Source organism: Sinocyclocheilus anshuiensis, unplaced genomic scaffold (assembly GCF_001515605.1).
Source record: "Sinocyclocheilus anshuiensis isolate Anshui unplaced genomic scaffold, SAMN03320099.WGS_v1.1 scaffold2209, whole genome shotgun sequence".
Lineage (NCBI taxonomy): Eukaryota > Metazoa > Chordata > Actinopteri > Cypriniformes > Cyprinidae > Sinocyclocheilus > Sinocyclocheilus anshuiensis.
This window is the reverse complement of record NW_015552728.1, coordinates 19,985-36,080: the sequence shown is the minus strand read 5'-3', so window position 1 is coordinate 36,080 and position 16,096 is coordinate 19,985. Positions and strand designations below refer to the sequence as shown.

At 38.0% G+C, this 16,096-nt stretch overlaps 1 protein-coding gene across 3 annotated transcripts in view; it reads left to right on the top strand.

Annotated features, from left to right (window-relative positions):
• ip6k1 (inositol hexakisphosphate kinase 1) overlaps positions 1–16,096 on the top strand; it is a 52,551-nt gene that overhangs the window by 30,602 nt on the left and 5,853 nt on the right. For 2 of the 3 annotated variants that reach the window (XM_016459544.1, XM_016459545.1), the window contains exons 2-5: positions 4,093–4,496; positions 11,120–11,324; positions 11,933–12,114; positions 13,934–14,109. In XM_016459544.1, coding sequence (XP_016315030.1) covers positions 4,274–4,496; positions 11,120–11,324; positions 11,933–12,114; positions 13,934–14,109 — 786 coding nt within the window. In that variant the 5' untranslated portion in view covers positions 4,093–4,273. The remainder of the gene's footprint in view (positions 1–4,092; positions 4,497–11,119; positions 11,325–11,932; positions 12,115–13,933; positions 14,110–16,096) is intronic. The other variant, XM_016459546.1, reaches the window with a different exon arrangement.

Here is a 16,096-nt window from a genome sequence, read left to right as displayed (position 1 = left end):
TTACTAATGTCGAATTTTAGGATTAATTAGTGTAACTGAAAATCATATTTAGGTCAAAACTGTCAGTTGTTTGTGAACTAAATCTGCTGTAAAGGGTGATCTATTTAAGCCCACTGAAATGATCTGTGTCTCTATTTTAGGTAAAAAAAAAAACGAAACATTAAAATAACACAGACTAAATAAAATAATTAATGCGCGTTCATATTACCCGCTGCCGTAACATTAAAGGGGTCATATGATGTGATTTCAATTTTTCCTTGCTTGTCAAAGGAGGGGGCTTTGTTGAAAACGATGTGTTTGAGAGAGGTGGGGCATAGAGGACCTACAATTAATGTACAGTATTTGAAAAATAATGTGTTTTTTGAACATTAAAGCATATCAACATATTCTGTTACACCAAATACACAAAATAATGATCTTTAAAATAGCATCATATGACCCCTTTAACAGTTTTATTAAAATGCTACGCATTTAGCCCTATGTGACTTCTGTTTTTATATTGTTTATCAACAGTATACATTTTTATATTGTTTGGATTAACTAGCTGAGTAGACAGATATGAATGTTTATTCATAACCATACTGAAAATAAGTAAATATTGTTAGCTGATGCTAACTGTCTAGCTAACAAGCTTGCTGGTGCTAAGTTGAGGTAATTTTTAGATATAAAGTCCAAATATCTTTATTAAGAGGTTCAGTTGTAAATAGTGTTTGTAATTTATTAATTATTATGCTGTCACGGTAATGCTGTCATTGATTTTCAGTGAGTTAAAATTTTTGGTAGGTTGACACAATAACATCGCTACAGCACCGCTGCCTTCAATAAATTCTTCTCCCCTTTGGAGCTTAACTATTTAGAATTATTGTATTAGAAAAAATCGAACACATTAAGCGAGATGCCCAACAGCTGCTCAGCCAAATACAAGAGTGCATTGACTTCTTTATTCAACCACCTAGACAGATTACATCTGAGGAAAAAAGAAAGGATGTGATGTTCAGAACATGGTAACTACAGTAATTATCAAAGTGGGAAGTGATGCCCTCTGGGGGCATTTGGCCAGGGGTGTTCCAAAATGACAGAGCAGCGAAAGCTGACAGTGGGAATTCACACTCAAACATGTCCAGCGGGGCTTTATCACGAATGCCTGGAATGCTTGTTTAGGCACTGCTGGATCAATACTTCAATTAAAGATCTTTTAACCTGAATGAAGCAGTCGATGCCAATTTGAGCATAATGAGCAGCTCAGCCTTCCTGAGACATCAGACTCATTCCATCAAGACTTCAAAGACAGCTTCAATTTTGAGGGCATGTGAAACACTCTGTTTTTGTGTTAGTTGATGAGAGCCGAACATGTGTGCATGTTGGGTAAAATGAGGATTAGATTGAAGGCATTGTTAGAGATGGATGCCGCTCTGTGTGTCTTTGAGCTGATGGGACTCAGGCTAATGTAATAAAGGCTCTGAGATCAGCAGATACCAGCTGTGTTTGTAGGGCTACACAGCATTCTGGGAAATGCTCTCGAGATGCAGTAATGGAAGGTCATAAACCTCTGTTTGTTTTGTTTAGCTGGTTGCGGTTTGATTAATATCCAGACCATTTAAGCTGTTATTTTCTGTCTATTGAATTGTTAGTTCATCCAAAAATTTAAATTCTGTCATTTTTTAGCTACTCACCCTCATGAAAGGTTGTGCAAAACTGAATATTAGCGGCATGATAATTCTGCTGATGAGATATAGTGATAAATGTTAAAAGTTTAGTTTATAAGCAAGCCATTTTCACTAGAGGTCGACCGATGTATCGGTTTTGCCGATTAATCGGCACCGATAGTTGATTGCTGGAACTATCGGTTATCGTCAAAAATCCATGCCGATAGTTTTCCCGGGTTGCGTCCATTGCTGGAGCGGCTGAGAAGGGTCTGCTGTCATTATACAGTGCGAGAGCGGCCTCTAGTGGTTGAAATCATTGACAGCACGTGCTATTTGTTTAGACACGTGATACTGCACGCTGAACAGAGCGGGAAACTTCAGACGCGGATTTAAATGCAGCCGACAGAAAATCCTGCCGCGCCACAGAGCGCCATTCACATAGTTTTCCTTTAAATTACGTTATATTGATCCCGAATCGTTGTTAATGTACATAATGAATTGTGCATTGTGCATTTTCAGCAAAACGTTTGTCTTTCTGTGGCTCTAATAAAGTCTGTGTGCTTCATTTATAGAGCTATAATATAGGTCACGCTTTCTCTTTCCGTTTGCTCCGTTTTTTAAACGCCGAACTTTTTTTTAATGCTATAGCCTTTGTGTATATATTTAAAGATGTGCATCTTTAAGCATGACAGTTGAAATGAAATGGTAACACTTTAAAATAAGAGTCCATTTGTAGCATTAAGATTAATGAAAGCTGTGTAAGTATTGTTCCTTGTTAGAGTGTGTTAATTTCAACATTTACTATTACTTTTATTATTATTATTTTTACTGCTACTACTAGTATGGTTCAGTACTGGTTTTGTTAATAAAGCACTATTTTAGTTTTTGTTCAGTATCAATTTTAAAACAATCGGTTAATTAATCGGTATCGGCCAGTGTGGTCCAACCTAGCTATCAGTATTGGCGAAATCCACTATCGGTCGACCTCTAATTTTCACTCTCTTTTTCATCTCATGAGTATGACAGCTAATAGGCGGTTGTTTTCAAACGCTCCCGTGTGTGTATTTGTGTGAGCGCTCTTGTGAAAATTTCAAATTTGGTAAATATAGTGATATATATTTTTAACTACATTGCTCAGCCCTACCTTCATATCATTCCAAACCCATACAAATTTCGTTCGAAACATATTCAAAATATAAGCTATTTCTGCCCCTATGTTCACCAGAAATGTTGATGCTTTAAAAAGTTCATAAAGACATTGTGAAAGGATTCCATATGAATCAAGCGGTTTAATCCAAGTCTGCTGAAGAGACACGATTGTTTTATATGATGAACAAATTACTCATTTAGGGTTTTTTATTCACAAGTAAACATTGATCAACACACATACATAGAGCTCATCAAATATGGTAGACAGAAGGTTTTAGTGTGTTATGCAAGTGCATTTGATCTTCCACAGGAGCCAATGAGATTTGTTCTTGCACATCAAGCATTTCCATATTTGATGATACTAGCACAGTCTTTGTTTTGTTAGGGTGCTTTCACACTAGCACTTTTGGTGCGCACCCGGGTTCGATTGACGTCAGAGTTCGTTTGGATGATGTGAACGCAGTCTTCCGAACTCGAGTGTGCACCCGCGAACCGCTTAAAAAGGGTGGTCTGGGGTACGGTTGAAGTGAACTCCGGTACGGTTCGCTGCTGATGTGAACACAATCCGCTTAAAAGGGGTGGTCTGGTGTACGGTTCAAGTGAAGTGCTGCAGGCAGAGAGCTGTATATCTCATTTCTCTTCGCCTTCAGCGTTCTTTAGAGCATTTGCAGTACATTCGTAAGACAGACGTAAGTGCCGTTATGTACCGAAGCTTTGTAAACAAAACGAATGATTCAAAAATGCAAATATATAAAAGTGCAGAGAGCAATGTTATGCGTTTGCCGCCTTCTCCTGTGCCGTCGTTACTAAGCAACGGGGTAAACAGCTGCTGGCTTGATGAGATAAAAATGTGTGTTTGTGTGTGTTTCACTCACTTTCCTGATGAGCGTGACTGACGCGCTGCAAACAGAGAGCTGTATATCTCATTTCTGTTCGCCTTCAGCGTTCTTTAGAGCATTTGCAGTACATTCGTAAGACAGACGTAAGTGCCGTTATGTACCGAAGCTTTGTAAACAAAACGAATGATTCAAAAATGCAAATATATAAAAGTGCAGAGAGCAATGTTATGCGTTTGCCGCCTTCTCCTGCGCCGTCGTTACTAAGCAACGGGGTAAACAGCTGCTGGCTTGATGACACAAACGAACCGTGGTTCGGACCCAAATAAAATAATATGAACGCAGTCCAACGGGGGCAGGGGGAGGGGGGAACAATCGAACTCGGGTTCGGACCAGGCAAGCGAACCAAGTGTGAAAGCACCCTTAGAACCTAAACTGTGATCTTTCTCCTTCTCCTCTAGGAGGCAGCATTAAGGATCGTCCCCAGCGCTCCTGGCGCTCTTGATCATCCCAGCGCTCAGCGTGCTGGCTCCTCCCCCTCCTGGCGGCAGCGTGCGCTCTCAGCCACCCCCGTGCACCCCGCGCTCGCCAGGCCTGCGCGCCCGAGCCCATGCCCCCAGCTCCACGCGGCCCTCCAACGCCATGTGTGTCCCGCACACTATGGAGGCGGGCAAGCACAGCGCCAGCCAGGGGCAGGGCAGCCGCGCCGGGGTCCCCCTGGAGCCGTTCATTCACCAGGTGGGCGGCCACACCAGCATGATGCGTTATGATGACCACACCGTCTGCAAGCCGCTCATCAGCCGAGAGCAGCGCTTTTACGAGTCCCTGCCTCCAGAGATGAAGGAGTTCACCCCCGAGTACAAAGGTAAGACTGGATACATTGCACTCTTTTTAAGGTGGCACCAGGGGCGATTCTAGGATTTTCATTTTTGGGGGGCTCAGCCCCCAATAAGGGTATAATATATATATTAGTGGTGTCAAAATTAGCGCGTTAACGCATGCGATTAATTTTTTCAGTTTAACGCGTTAAAAATATTTAGTATTTAGCTAGTGTTGGCCACCCCACTCACAACTGCTGCCTCTGTATCTTTTTTCTTGATAATTGGTGAGGAACAGTGGTGAGGAAACTGAGGAACAGAGGACAGTGGTGAGGAAACAGCAGTTCAGAAAGCATCTGATCATAGCGATGTAGATATGTTTGCACCAGCTCTGCAGTTCAGCACTCCAGTAAAGTCACGTCACCTTTATTTATAATGCACTTTATACAATAGATTGCTTTAAAGCAAGCAGCTTTAAAGTGTTAAACATGAAAAAACCGTAACAATTAATTTTCTACTATAAAACAGATCTCTATAAATATGTAAAGAATATGTATAACTCAGTATTTTAATGAATTGCAAAAGCTGAATAATCAATCAAAGCTACTGATTAATCAGTGAAGTAATCAATGTCGATTAATCGTTTTAATAATCGTTAGATTAATTGATTTTCAATATAATCCTTTGTTGCAGCTTTAGAAAAGATGACCCACATTGTGACTAGGGGTGTGCGATATTGACCAAAAATTATATTTCAGTATTTTTTCTGGGAATTTGCTGATAACGATAATTAGAGAATATTTTGTTGAGTGTGTTTTTGTGGTGGTACCATGGCTACGTTTTTCTTGGCATATTCTTCATATTCTGTGGCTACGTTCACACTGTCAATTTTTGGGATTGACAACCGCATTTTCTTAACAGGTGTGAGTCTCGAAATGTCCCGTTCACACAGCACCTTACAGTTGTGTTTAGAATACAGTCTGTATGAACGTGCAACGGGAGTCAAGCCCATATTCCTTACCAGTAAACATAGCGACAGTGATCAAAGTAAAATCAAAGATGGCGACGTCCATAAAACTGAAAGTCTTATCACTTTCTGACATGACAAGAGTCCAATCGAGCCGCGAGTTCATCAGTCAAATCTTCATTAACCGACAGCAGACTTTAAATTTGGGTGGAGAGCGGAGTTTGAGTCACGCGCAGAACACAAAACTGACGGGAGCGACTCCGGTGGAAAACCGACGGGATCTAAAAATTTCAAGTTTCAGACACGCAACTCATTTCTCCGTCGTCACTGTAAGTTACCGAAAACACATGAAAACACGTAAAACACATTAGACATGCATTTGTGTGGCAGAGCGGCTCCCTCTCGCACTGTATGACGTGACAGACAACTAGTTGTCCAGTCCTGTTCCGTTCACACAGCGCGTGTGTTCCGAGAATGCAGTTGTGACTGTGAGTCCTGAAAATTTACAGGTGTGAGTTCGGTTACAGAATGCGGTTGTCACACCCGTAAATAACCGAACTGTGTGTGAACATAACCGTATTAAGGACTCAAATGCAGGACTGACAACCGTATTCTGCTGCTGTGTGAACGTGGCCTGTGTTGAAGGTGGTTAAGTCACAGCAGTGACTGAAATGTAACTTTTCCACTATGAGACAGTAGGGCTGGGCGAAGAACCATATCATACGACCACGATAAAATTAACATTGATGATGATATGCTCCGGACATACCAGAGCTCAATGGATTAATCTTACTGGTTTAACTTAAAGAAATGATGACAGAAATATTACTGTTGTGTACTAAAATGTAGTTCTCTAAGTAATAATATTACAATTATTTTTAAGGAATATCATACAATCAAGATATTTTTTCATGCATGTTTTTATTTATACATTCTTATTTGAAAAAAAAAATGCAGTGTATTGTTGTAAATTAGTTGTTATATTTTCATTTGATGACATTTTAAAAGATTGATTAAATTGGCTAATTCATTTCATTAGACACCATTTTTTAAGTGTTAAGTATGTTTGATCATAAAACACAGAATCTGGAAAAACACAATGGAAAACACAATTTGGGGGGAAAATAAAATGGTTTTCATGGATCCCCTAAATTAGTAGCTTACTCTATAGAATTTAATTGTGCACAAACAGGTTATGTTTACATTCATTCTCAAGGTCTAACAAACGTGGAGAGCATTAAAGGGGCCATGAACTGCCTTTTTCATTATTTGGTCCACTTATAATGTTATCAAGATTTTTACATCAAAACATCATAATTCAGAAGTAATAGGCTATTTTCTGTCCTGTTTTGACCCCCTCATCAGAATGCTCTGTTTGAATAGGCGTGGCGGATTGTAGACTCAGAAGTAAACGCCCACTGCTATGATTGGCTAAGGCTAATGATACACGGGGCAACTTTCTGGGCAGTGTTGCCGCCAACGGGCAACCAGGTGAGACACAGGGCCCACGACCGATCTAAAGTATCCAGATAGACATTTGTTATCCATTCTCAATGTGAAAGTGCCCAAGCAACATTGCTCAAAAAAGTTGATGAACTTGATGAAATGTCTGCAACATACTTTGGTTAAAATTCCTCAGTGGTCGTTTAAAACAACACCCTTTTTACCTTGTCAAAAATAGCTCTGTTCACGGTGACCCGTTTTGGTGCATGTCTCTTTAAATGATAATGAGCTACTACTCAACCAAACTCCATCTTTCTCTTCTGTTTTTTTGTGTATTTGGTGGCACATTACCATCAAAAACAAAACTAATGCACTGCGTCCTCAGTGGCTCTGATGTCGTGAGAAAGTTAAGACTCTTATATTCACTTTTACATCCAGCTACAAATCACCTGCATTGCTTGCGAGACAAGCTGTTGTTGTCACTACAGCTGCTCGAGCGCGGAGAAAATAGTGGACGGCGTACTACTGGCTGAGGGCGGAGATATGCTAATACGGGATAGTCCAACAGCGGTCATAGGCAGGGCCAAGAATCAAAACGGCTTGATAATTGAGACTTTAGTTTTTTTGGGGGATTAAAAAAAAAGGAGTGAATGGATTTTTATCATTGTAGGGTGGTTGTGTTCACACACTGTTAAGACACATTTATATGCAAACACCATGTAAAAGTGAATTTTGCATCCAATGCCCCCTTTAATGGTAAATTAATATTGTGATAAATATCGATATCATAAGATATGTAAATAAATAATATTTTGGCCATATCGTCCAGCCCTATTAGGCAATATCTGCCCCTGTCGCTCATGTTGTTATTATTTTAATTACACTTTTCGGAAAGTGAGACCCTTGAGTTACAAACTCTTCATATTCTCTTCATATTCTCAAAACTGATGCTGCAGTTGAGAGAATTGGTAAATGTTCCTCCATGCTATATTTATTTTGGGACCCGAATTGTTTGTTTTGTTTTTTTCCTCGACGCCTATGAGATTACGATGACATTCTGAGATATGTGGTTACGTAGAAATTATGTTGTAGACTTAACATAGGTTTGCGTACTTAAAATAAAGCTTAGTTAAAGCATGAAATAGCGTCGGTCGGGCAGCCTGTAACAGGCCGTGTGAGCTGCTATTATTCATCTGCAGTGCAAACGTGTATGCATGACACTCGTGTTTTAGCATCTGTCCTGTGTTCACCGTCACCACCCCCCAAAACATCTCACGTTCTAGATTCACAGCATGCCTTCCATATGAACCGCTTCTCCCTGTGAGTTTTCATGGGGCTAAATGCATGCCGGACATCTGTATCTTCCACTGACTATTTCAGGCCTTGCTAGAGTAACATTGAAGCTTGTTATTTTTTCTCATCTAGTCACAGCAAGATTTATAAATAGACCTGGCCTTATGAATCACATGGCATTGTTTTCAAATGTCAACAGAGTGGGATAAGCACAAACTCTAAAGATGAGTGTTAGAAGTGTTACAGAAGTTTTAGGGGTTAAAATATCATATCACTTCTTTAGCTAACCTGCAGCCACAGCCAAAAAAAATAAAAAATCTTTCAGAAGGAAACATGCTTTCCACTCTACAGTTTGCACAAAGCAATCGTCTTCTAAGCAGAAAGAGGGGCCCTTGTTTTATTGAATAAATGTGTGTGCATTAATAATTTAGTCAGATTGTACAGTATTTAATTTTGACTTACTGTATAATTGTGACCATCAATGCTGAAATCCAGGGAATGTTTTAAAATAAGATAGTTTTTTTGTAACTGTAATTAGGGCCCTGTGTTTTATTTTTTTCCCAAATTCCATTTTATGTTTTTCTCAAATTCTTCATTCATTTCTGAATTCTGTTTTAATTGTTTAATTAAAATATATTAATATTTTTAATCCATTTTTAATAATTTATTAACATTTTATCATTACATTTTTATGATAAAATCATTTATTTTTTTTACAATAAAAGAGCCCTATGAAATTATTTTTTCATAATTTCTATGTTGTCTCTTCATTTTTTCTGTGTTTATAATTTAAAACAAATTTATTATAAAAAAATGGTGGTAATCAAATGAAGGCATTAAAACATGTAAATAATGCAATGTAATTAATATTTGATGTAAATGTAATGAATGTAATGAAATAACAATTTAAAATTAAAACATGGAATAAAATTTGTGTGATACTCCTTAAAAATTAAATTTTAATACATTTATTTTTTATAAATAGAACTGCAATGGTATATATTTCTGTTATAATTTCTTAAAACCTTTATTTTGGGGGGCTGTAGTGAAGACCTTTGAGTTTCTGCGTGTATCTGACAGTAGTTTTCTCAAATGAAATGGTGAAATGGTGAAAGTGACTCTCAGAGCAGCTCTGGAGATGAAGTTCATGTGTACATGTTCTAATATAGTGAGACTGCAGACACTGAAAACATCACGAGCAGTACGCATGGTTGAGTATGTGTAGTAGATGAAACTCTGCCACTCATTCATTTAGACACGCAGAACATGCAGACTTTATTTTTAAATAGTATTCTTTTTACACTAGAGTAGAGTCCTACTTTTAATTTATGCATTCAAAATTCGCCAAATTCCGTGACATTCCGCATTATACAGTAAATTCCATTTTTATGACTGGGTTCCATGATTCTGTCCACGTTTTCTGTATTGCAGAAATTAGCTTTCAGTTAATCAGAGAGATATATATCTGATTTAAAATGACCTCTAATCTTCCTGATCGCTCATTCATGATATCCTTCCATAGGTTTTATTCCCTGTCAGGTGGTCTTAAATTGTTAACAAGTACTTGTGTGTCAATCTTCTTTTTCTGTGTTAACATATCCTATCATTATATCTTCTGCCATGGCATCCTCATCAAGTCAAGTCACCTTTATTTATGAAGCGCTTTATACAATACAGATTGTGTCAAAGCAGCTTTAACAGGAGTGTTAAACAGGAAAAACGTGTGCTGATAATGCAAGAGGAGAATAGAAAACAGCCAGTTTATCAGTTAAAGTCAGTTCCTTGTTGATTCAGTGATGTAATCGTCCAGCTCTGTTCAGTTCTCTTCCAGTAGTTTCTGTGCATTCGAGTCAACAGTGTTGTCAGAAATTGTGCATAATATCTCATACCTCACGCATAATATCTGTCAGTGCACAGTGTTTGTCTTGGGTTACTTGTGAACAAAATGTAATTTGTCTTGACACTGTAGTGATTTATAAATATATACTTTTAAATATATATAAAATAAATATGTAATTTTTGGCTCACTTAGTGCCCTAGTCTGTGTGGGTGTCACAGATCAGTTGCTTCTGCCTAAATTATACATCTTTGAAAGCAGCTAGAATATAGGAAAATGTATCACCTAATTCTGCATAATATGAAAGGCTGGGCTGAGCAGAAACCTACAGATCAGCCCGGGTGTGCAGCACAAGTCTTCTCAGGGCTGCTGATGTAGCTCTGTAAAGCTTATTAAACAGAGCTCTTCCTGAATTAGCTCTTAGCATCATCGCAGTCTTCATTCATGAGCTCGCGTTGCCTGGCTGACATCACTGAGGACACATCATGGAACTAAAAATGAGCTTCAGCACAGAGGCATGATGGGATTATTCACCCCTTCCCACACGTGTGCATCTCTCTGAGCTTCTTTATTCATCATACCACATGTACTGTTCAAACGTTTGATCTTCTCTATTATATTAGTGTTCCTTTGTGTGCATGATTGAATTTATATTCCATGCACCATCTTCACTGTTCATACCTTTTGACTTTTGACTCTCTTTACCCAAACTAGTGTTGGCCTGAATTTGAAACTTGAATTTGAATTTGTACAGAATAATTATTGAACTTGCCAGAATGTACAGAATGGAATTAAACACTCAGAAGAGCAGTGACTATATTTGACTGCAGTGTGTACATGTCCATTGCCAAAATAATATTTACAATTCAGTTTTTGGTACCAGCTGAATTATCAGCAGTAAGTAGGTCTTGACTAGGGCTTTGGACCTTAAAAACAATTTATTAAGGGCTTGAATGCACAACAAGCAAAAATTACACATTATTATTAATCACTATTGAAACAATAATTTAAAGCATTACCTGGTATAGATTGAGTCTTGAGTCATAATGTGCAATTCAGATGATATCTTTGTTGAATTCATAGCATACAGAAGATCTCAGAGGTTGACAGGTAAATGTTGATGGTTGCAGGTATGGTGCTGGTGTGTTTTGAGGGTGACTCTGATGGCTACATCAATCTGGTGGCATATCCATATGAGGAGAGCGAGGGGCTGGACCACGAAGAGCTGTCCGAAAGAGATCAGCCACGCCGAAAACACTCTCGCCGTAGCCTCCACCGCTCCAGCAGCGAGCACAAAGAGGACCGGCCTGCTCACGACGGCGACGGCAACGACAAGTGAGAAAACGCAACAGAATTAACACAATCCACTGCTGAGAGAGTCATTCTGTATGAAAGCAAACTGTACTTTGGACTGAGGATCTTCAGATGAACAAGTGTTGTCTGATATTAAAACACAATTACCAACCTTAGCAAAGAACAGTGTTATTTTACTATCAGTTTACTATTATAGTTTTTTATTAATATTTTGAATCGGTTTTCATTTTTAGATTTTCTATTTTCATTGAAGTTTCAGCATTTTTTTTTTTACTTTATTTTAGTTTGTATGATTTATTTGTATATTTTATTTCAAGTAACTTTTTTTTTGTTGTAATTTTAGTTTCAGTTTTATTTTTAGTTAATTATAATAACCCTGGTTGCGAAGGTCAAGATCTCGGAGGTGGAACAGAGCTGCTGAAATTGAACATATTGCATTGAAAATGTGATCTCTGTGATAATAACAAAAACAGTGCTTCCTAGCAAGTACTTCTGTCTGAATCAAACTTGTGTATTTGCCAAGCAAACATTCCCATATAAAATGTTCATTTTAAGAGTTTGACAATCAACAAAACTTTTTCAGCAGTCACACTTGCACAGCATTGTTGGTGATTAGTGTGTCTGTGTAGTCTGCAGGAGTTGAAGAGTCCTCGCCTGGACCTACAGATGCATTCGGATGTGCCCTTCCAGATGCTAGACAGCAACAGTGGCCTGAGCTCAGAGAAGATCAGCCACAACCCCTGGAGTCTGCGCTGCCACAAACAACAGCTCAGCCGCATGCGCTCCGACTCTAAAGACAAGAAACTCTACAGTATCCTGCTCTGAAACAGCAGTTTATTCAGAAAGCTCGGTTTGGAAAAAAAGTGTGTAGTTGATGGACAAGTTCACAATTTTACTTTCTTGACAAATAGTCAACTATATTAAATTGCTTCAAACTGCCTGAAATTGTAATTGCAATAATATGCTATTTGACTGAGTAAATTACTTTTTAAGATAAAATAATTTAGAGAAGGCCTAATTACTTTTGCCTGTGGCATAAAATAGGAGAGAGGTCCCCTTCAAAAAGAAGTGACTTGAAATTGAAAAACACAAGTTATGGTTGAAACGAGGACCAAATCCTAAAAGTTATTCAGTCGCTCCATGCATCAACACTAGAAATCATGCATGATGTAAATCTTTTTGCAATTAGCAGCCGCTGTTCTGTCATCAGGGCAACATTTTTCAAAAAGCCACTGAGCATTAAAATAATGAAACATAGATTTGTGGGTTGTTTCTCAGAAGCATTGTAATTTGATAAGCTTTAATAATCGTTGCAGATCTGCAGGCACTCTGTAGCTTTCGTGCATCTTAATTAGACCGACTCATGTAGGACACCAGCTGGAGATCTGCAAAATCACTCCTGAACTTTACTTTTAGGATGCTCACACTTTATGTAGCTCGGCGCTAATGACAGACTACTTTAGATTATATTATGTTATATTATGTTTAATATATTATTTAATTAATAATTACTATTAAAGTACAAATAAAGTATGTTTTAAAATAATAAATCAAAACTGAACAGCTCTATGCAGTGTAATTCATCACAGCTGTAAAGTGCTGCAAAAGCTACAAAAATTAAAAAATACTGTAAAATATTGAAAAGTGCTTAAATTTGACTTCAAGGAAGGTGTAAGAGATTGTATAGTGATAGGTGTACAACAGTACAGCCGGTACTGTGGAAAGACTGCTATTATTAGCCTTTTTTTGTCTTGTAAAGGCAAATGATATCCCAAAAACTTGAGGCAAGCAAGAGTAATTTTCATGCCATGCACAAGCATTCCCAAAGTAATTTGACATCAGAGAAAATGAGGAAAGTAGAAGCCTTTCTGTCAGAAGAGTGATGATTTTTTCCACGACCCATTGCATTTCCACAAGCTGAGCAACAGGAAGCAGATGTTCACGTCTTTAGGACTCTCATTTGAAATTCTCCAAAATCCTCATTATTCATAAATGATTTAGTCACTAGAGAGAGAACTGTTTGTTTCTAAGAGGTTTTGGCTAGAAATGATTGGCAGGCAGATTGTGATAATATTGACAAGCTTGTCAAAGTGAATGGGCTCATGGGAAACACACTGTTATTTTAGATGTCCAGTAATACGAGTGAACGTCTGGCCTATGAGATTATCAGGAATACCACACTCCAGACTAATCCTTGTCTGTAGTTTAACTTACAGACGTTTTTTAAATGTATTAAATAATGGATAATTAAATCTACAGCTAGCAGCTCTCTACAAACAATGAAGCTGTAAGTTTAAAAACAGCACTGTTTACCACTGCACTTCAAAGAAATATAATGAAGCATTTCAGTATCAAAGCTGTTTTAGTGATAGAAGTCTCAGGGCAGGTCAGAAAATCAAGTTTGTGTGCTCCTAAATGTTTCTGTGTGTGTGAGTGATTGTGTATTAATTAAGAATAGTTATTAAACTGACTGGAACTACTCTGCTTTAAATGGTTTTAACACATGCATTCCAGGCAATCAGAATCGAGTATTCAGAAAGACATTGTTATAAATATATGTATATATATAAACTTTGTGCATTTTTGTTGCACTCTGTTGTCTATGATTCTTGACCCTAAACCTCCACCAGAATTTCTGCTGCTGGAGAATGTAGTCCATCATTTCGTCTACCCCTGCATCTTGGACTTGAAGATGGGCACCCGGCAGCATGGCGACGACGCGTCAGAGGAGAAAGCTGCCCGCCAGATGAAGAAGTGCGAGCAGAGCACATCTGCCACATTAGGTGTGCGTGTGTGCGGCATGCAGGTGCGTATGGCTCTGACCCGACACACGCTTAGCGGAGCACTCTTACAATTAAAGGTTCTTCATTGGCATCCATAGTTTCAAGAAGAACCTTTACCGCCCATAGAACCTTTCCATTAGGGCTGCACGATTAATCGAATGCGATTGTCATGTGCATTTTGTCGCAACATATTTCATAGTATTTAAGCAGTGATAAAGGCATTGCATTATAAATATACTTTATTTTAATGAAAATTATAATAATAAGAACTCAGATAAACCGTATATTGCCGTAGTCGTGTGTTTATTAGTCGCGTTGAATCAATGAAAGCAGTTGAATCTTCTGTTTATCCAGCTGCAGCGATAGGCATGTTCTGGGTTTCACTGAAAGATACGCATGACAATCGCAGCTTCTGTCGAATCGCGATTTCAATTCCATTTCGATTTATCGTGCAGCCCTACTTTCCATTGTATTGTACAAAAAGGCTCTTTTTAGTGGAAAAAGGTTATTCAAGTTTAAAATGTTCTTCACATTTAGAAAAAATGTTTATTTTAAGAACTGTTCACTGAAAGCTTCTGTGGAGAGCCCAAAATTTTTATTTTATGGCCAGTGTAGTTAACCTTGGCCTCATGTAGGTGGCCCAAGTTGGAAACTGAAGATGGGACAGGAATCCCTGACACTGGCAGGAAAACTAATTTCAGAGTAGTCATTTCTATAAAAATTAAGTGAGTTTATGCTTAAACAAGAAAAAAAATCTGCCAATTGGGTAAGAAAAATAGACTTGTTTTCCCTTTGGATGAAGTTTTTTTTTTGTTTTTGTTTTGTTTTACCCCATCATAGCAGATATTTGCAATTGTGTGTTATGTTACCTATTAGATTTCTAGGGGCAAAAGGGAAGTAACGTTTTAAAGTAAAGTTTACTGTAGCAGCAGCAAAGAGAAAAGTTTGAACTGTTCTCAGTCCCAGCACTCAGTACACAAAGTAAGACTTACATTTATTTACAATAAAAAAATGATGACATATACAGGGGCGTAAATTTCATCTAACAGTTGGGGGGGGACAATAAACATAAAATTTCTCAAGAGCGATTTTTGAAGGGGACACAAATAATACAGCTAAAATTGCACTTATAAAGGATATGTATACACAGAGGAAAGCCTTACTACTATTAGTGCAGCAGGGAGACGTGCAATATTAGACAACGTCAAGCTGTTGTGGTCGCGCCGAGACAGCGCTCGTGTCCGTTGTATCCGTCACAGTGTTGCCAAGTCCGCAGTTTTCCTGTGGAATTGGGCTACTTTATAACTGTTGCCGCGGGTTGTTTTTCATGTCCGCGGGTTGAAGCGACCCCAATAACGTGTATTCTAGCCCCCAGAGCGTGATTTTTACCGGGGGACCCCTCGATTTGTTTGAGCTAGTTTTGGGTAGCAGTTGGGAGGGTTTTGTTTAGGGCTGAACGATTTTGGAAAATAATCTAATTGCGATTTTTTTTTTACCAATATTGCGATTGCGATTTAATATGCAATTATTTTTTAAAGCTCTTTATGTTCTGTATTATTCAACAAAGACAAGCTATAAATCATTGTATAGTATGACCAACACACTATTAGATAGATTAAACATAAATGTTCTTTTCTGTAGGCCAGGCCTATATGTTACGATGAAATTAGGTGATGCATGAATTGATATGAATGACATTTTTATTTAACAACTACAATCACAGTAGTATATTGACTGATTTGTTGAACTTCCAACCTTGTAAGCATGTAATTATTATGACAACATAAAGCACTGACAAATAAGCCTGGTGTAAACATTAATATGAAAGTCAGTAACAAATCACACAAACTAAAGTAGATTGCAGAAATATAAAAACAAATCTGTTGCTTTACCACACTACTTTAGGTAATTCAAAGTCACTGTAATAAACATATGTAAACATGGGGACTGCACTTTTTAAACACTGTCTGTTAACTTTAGACCAGTGGTTCTCAAACTTTTTTGGTCGCG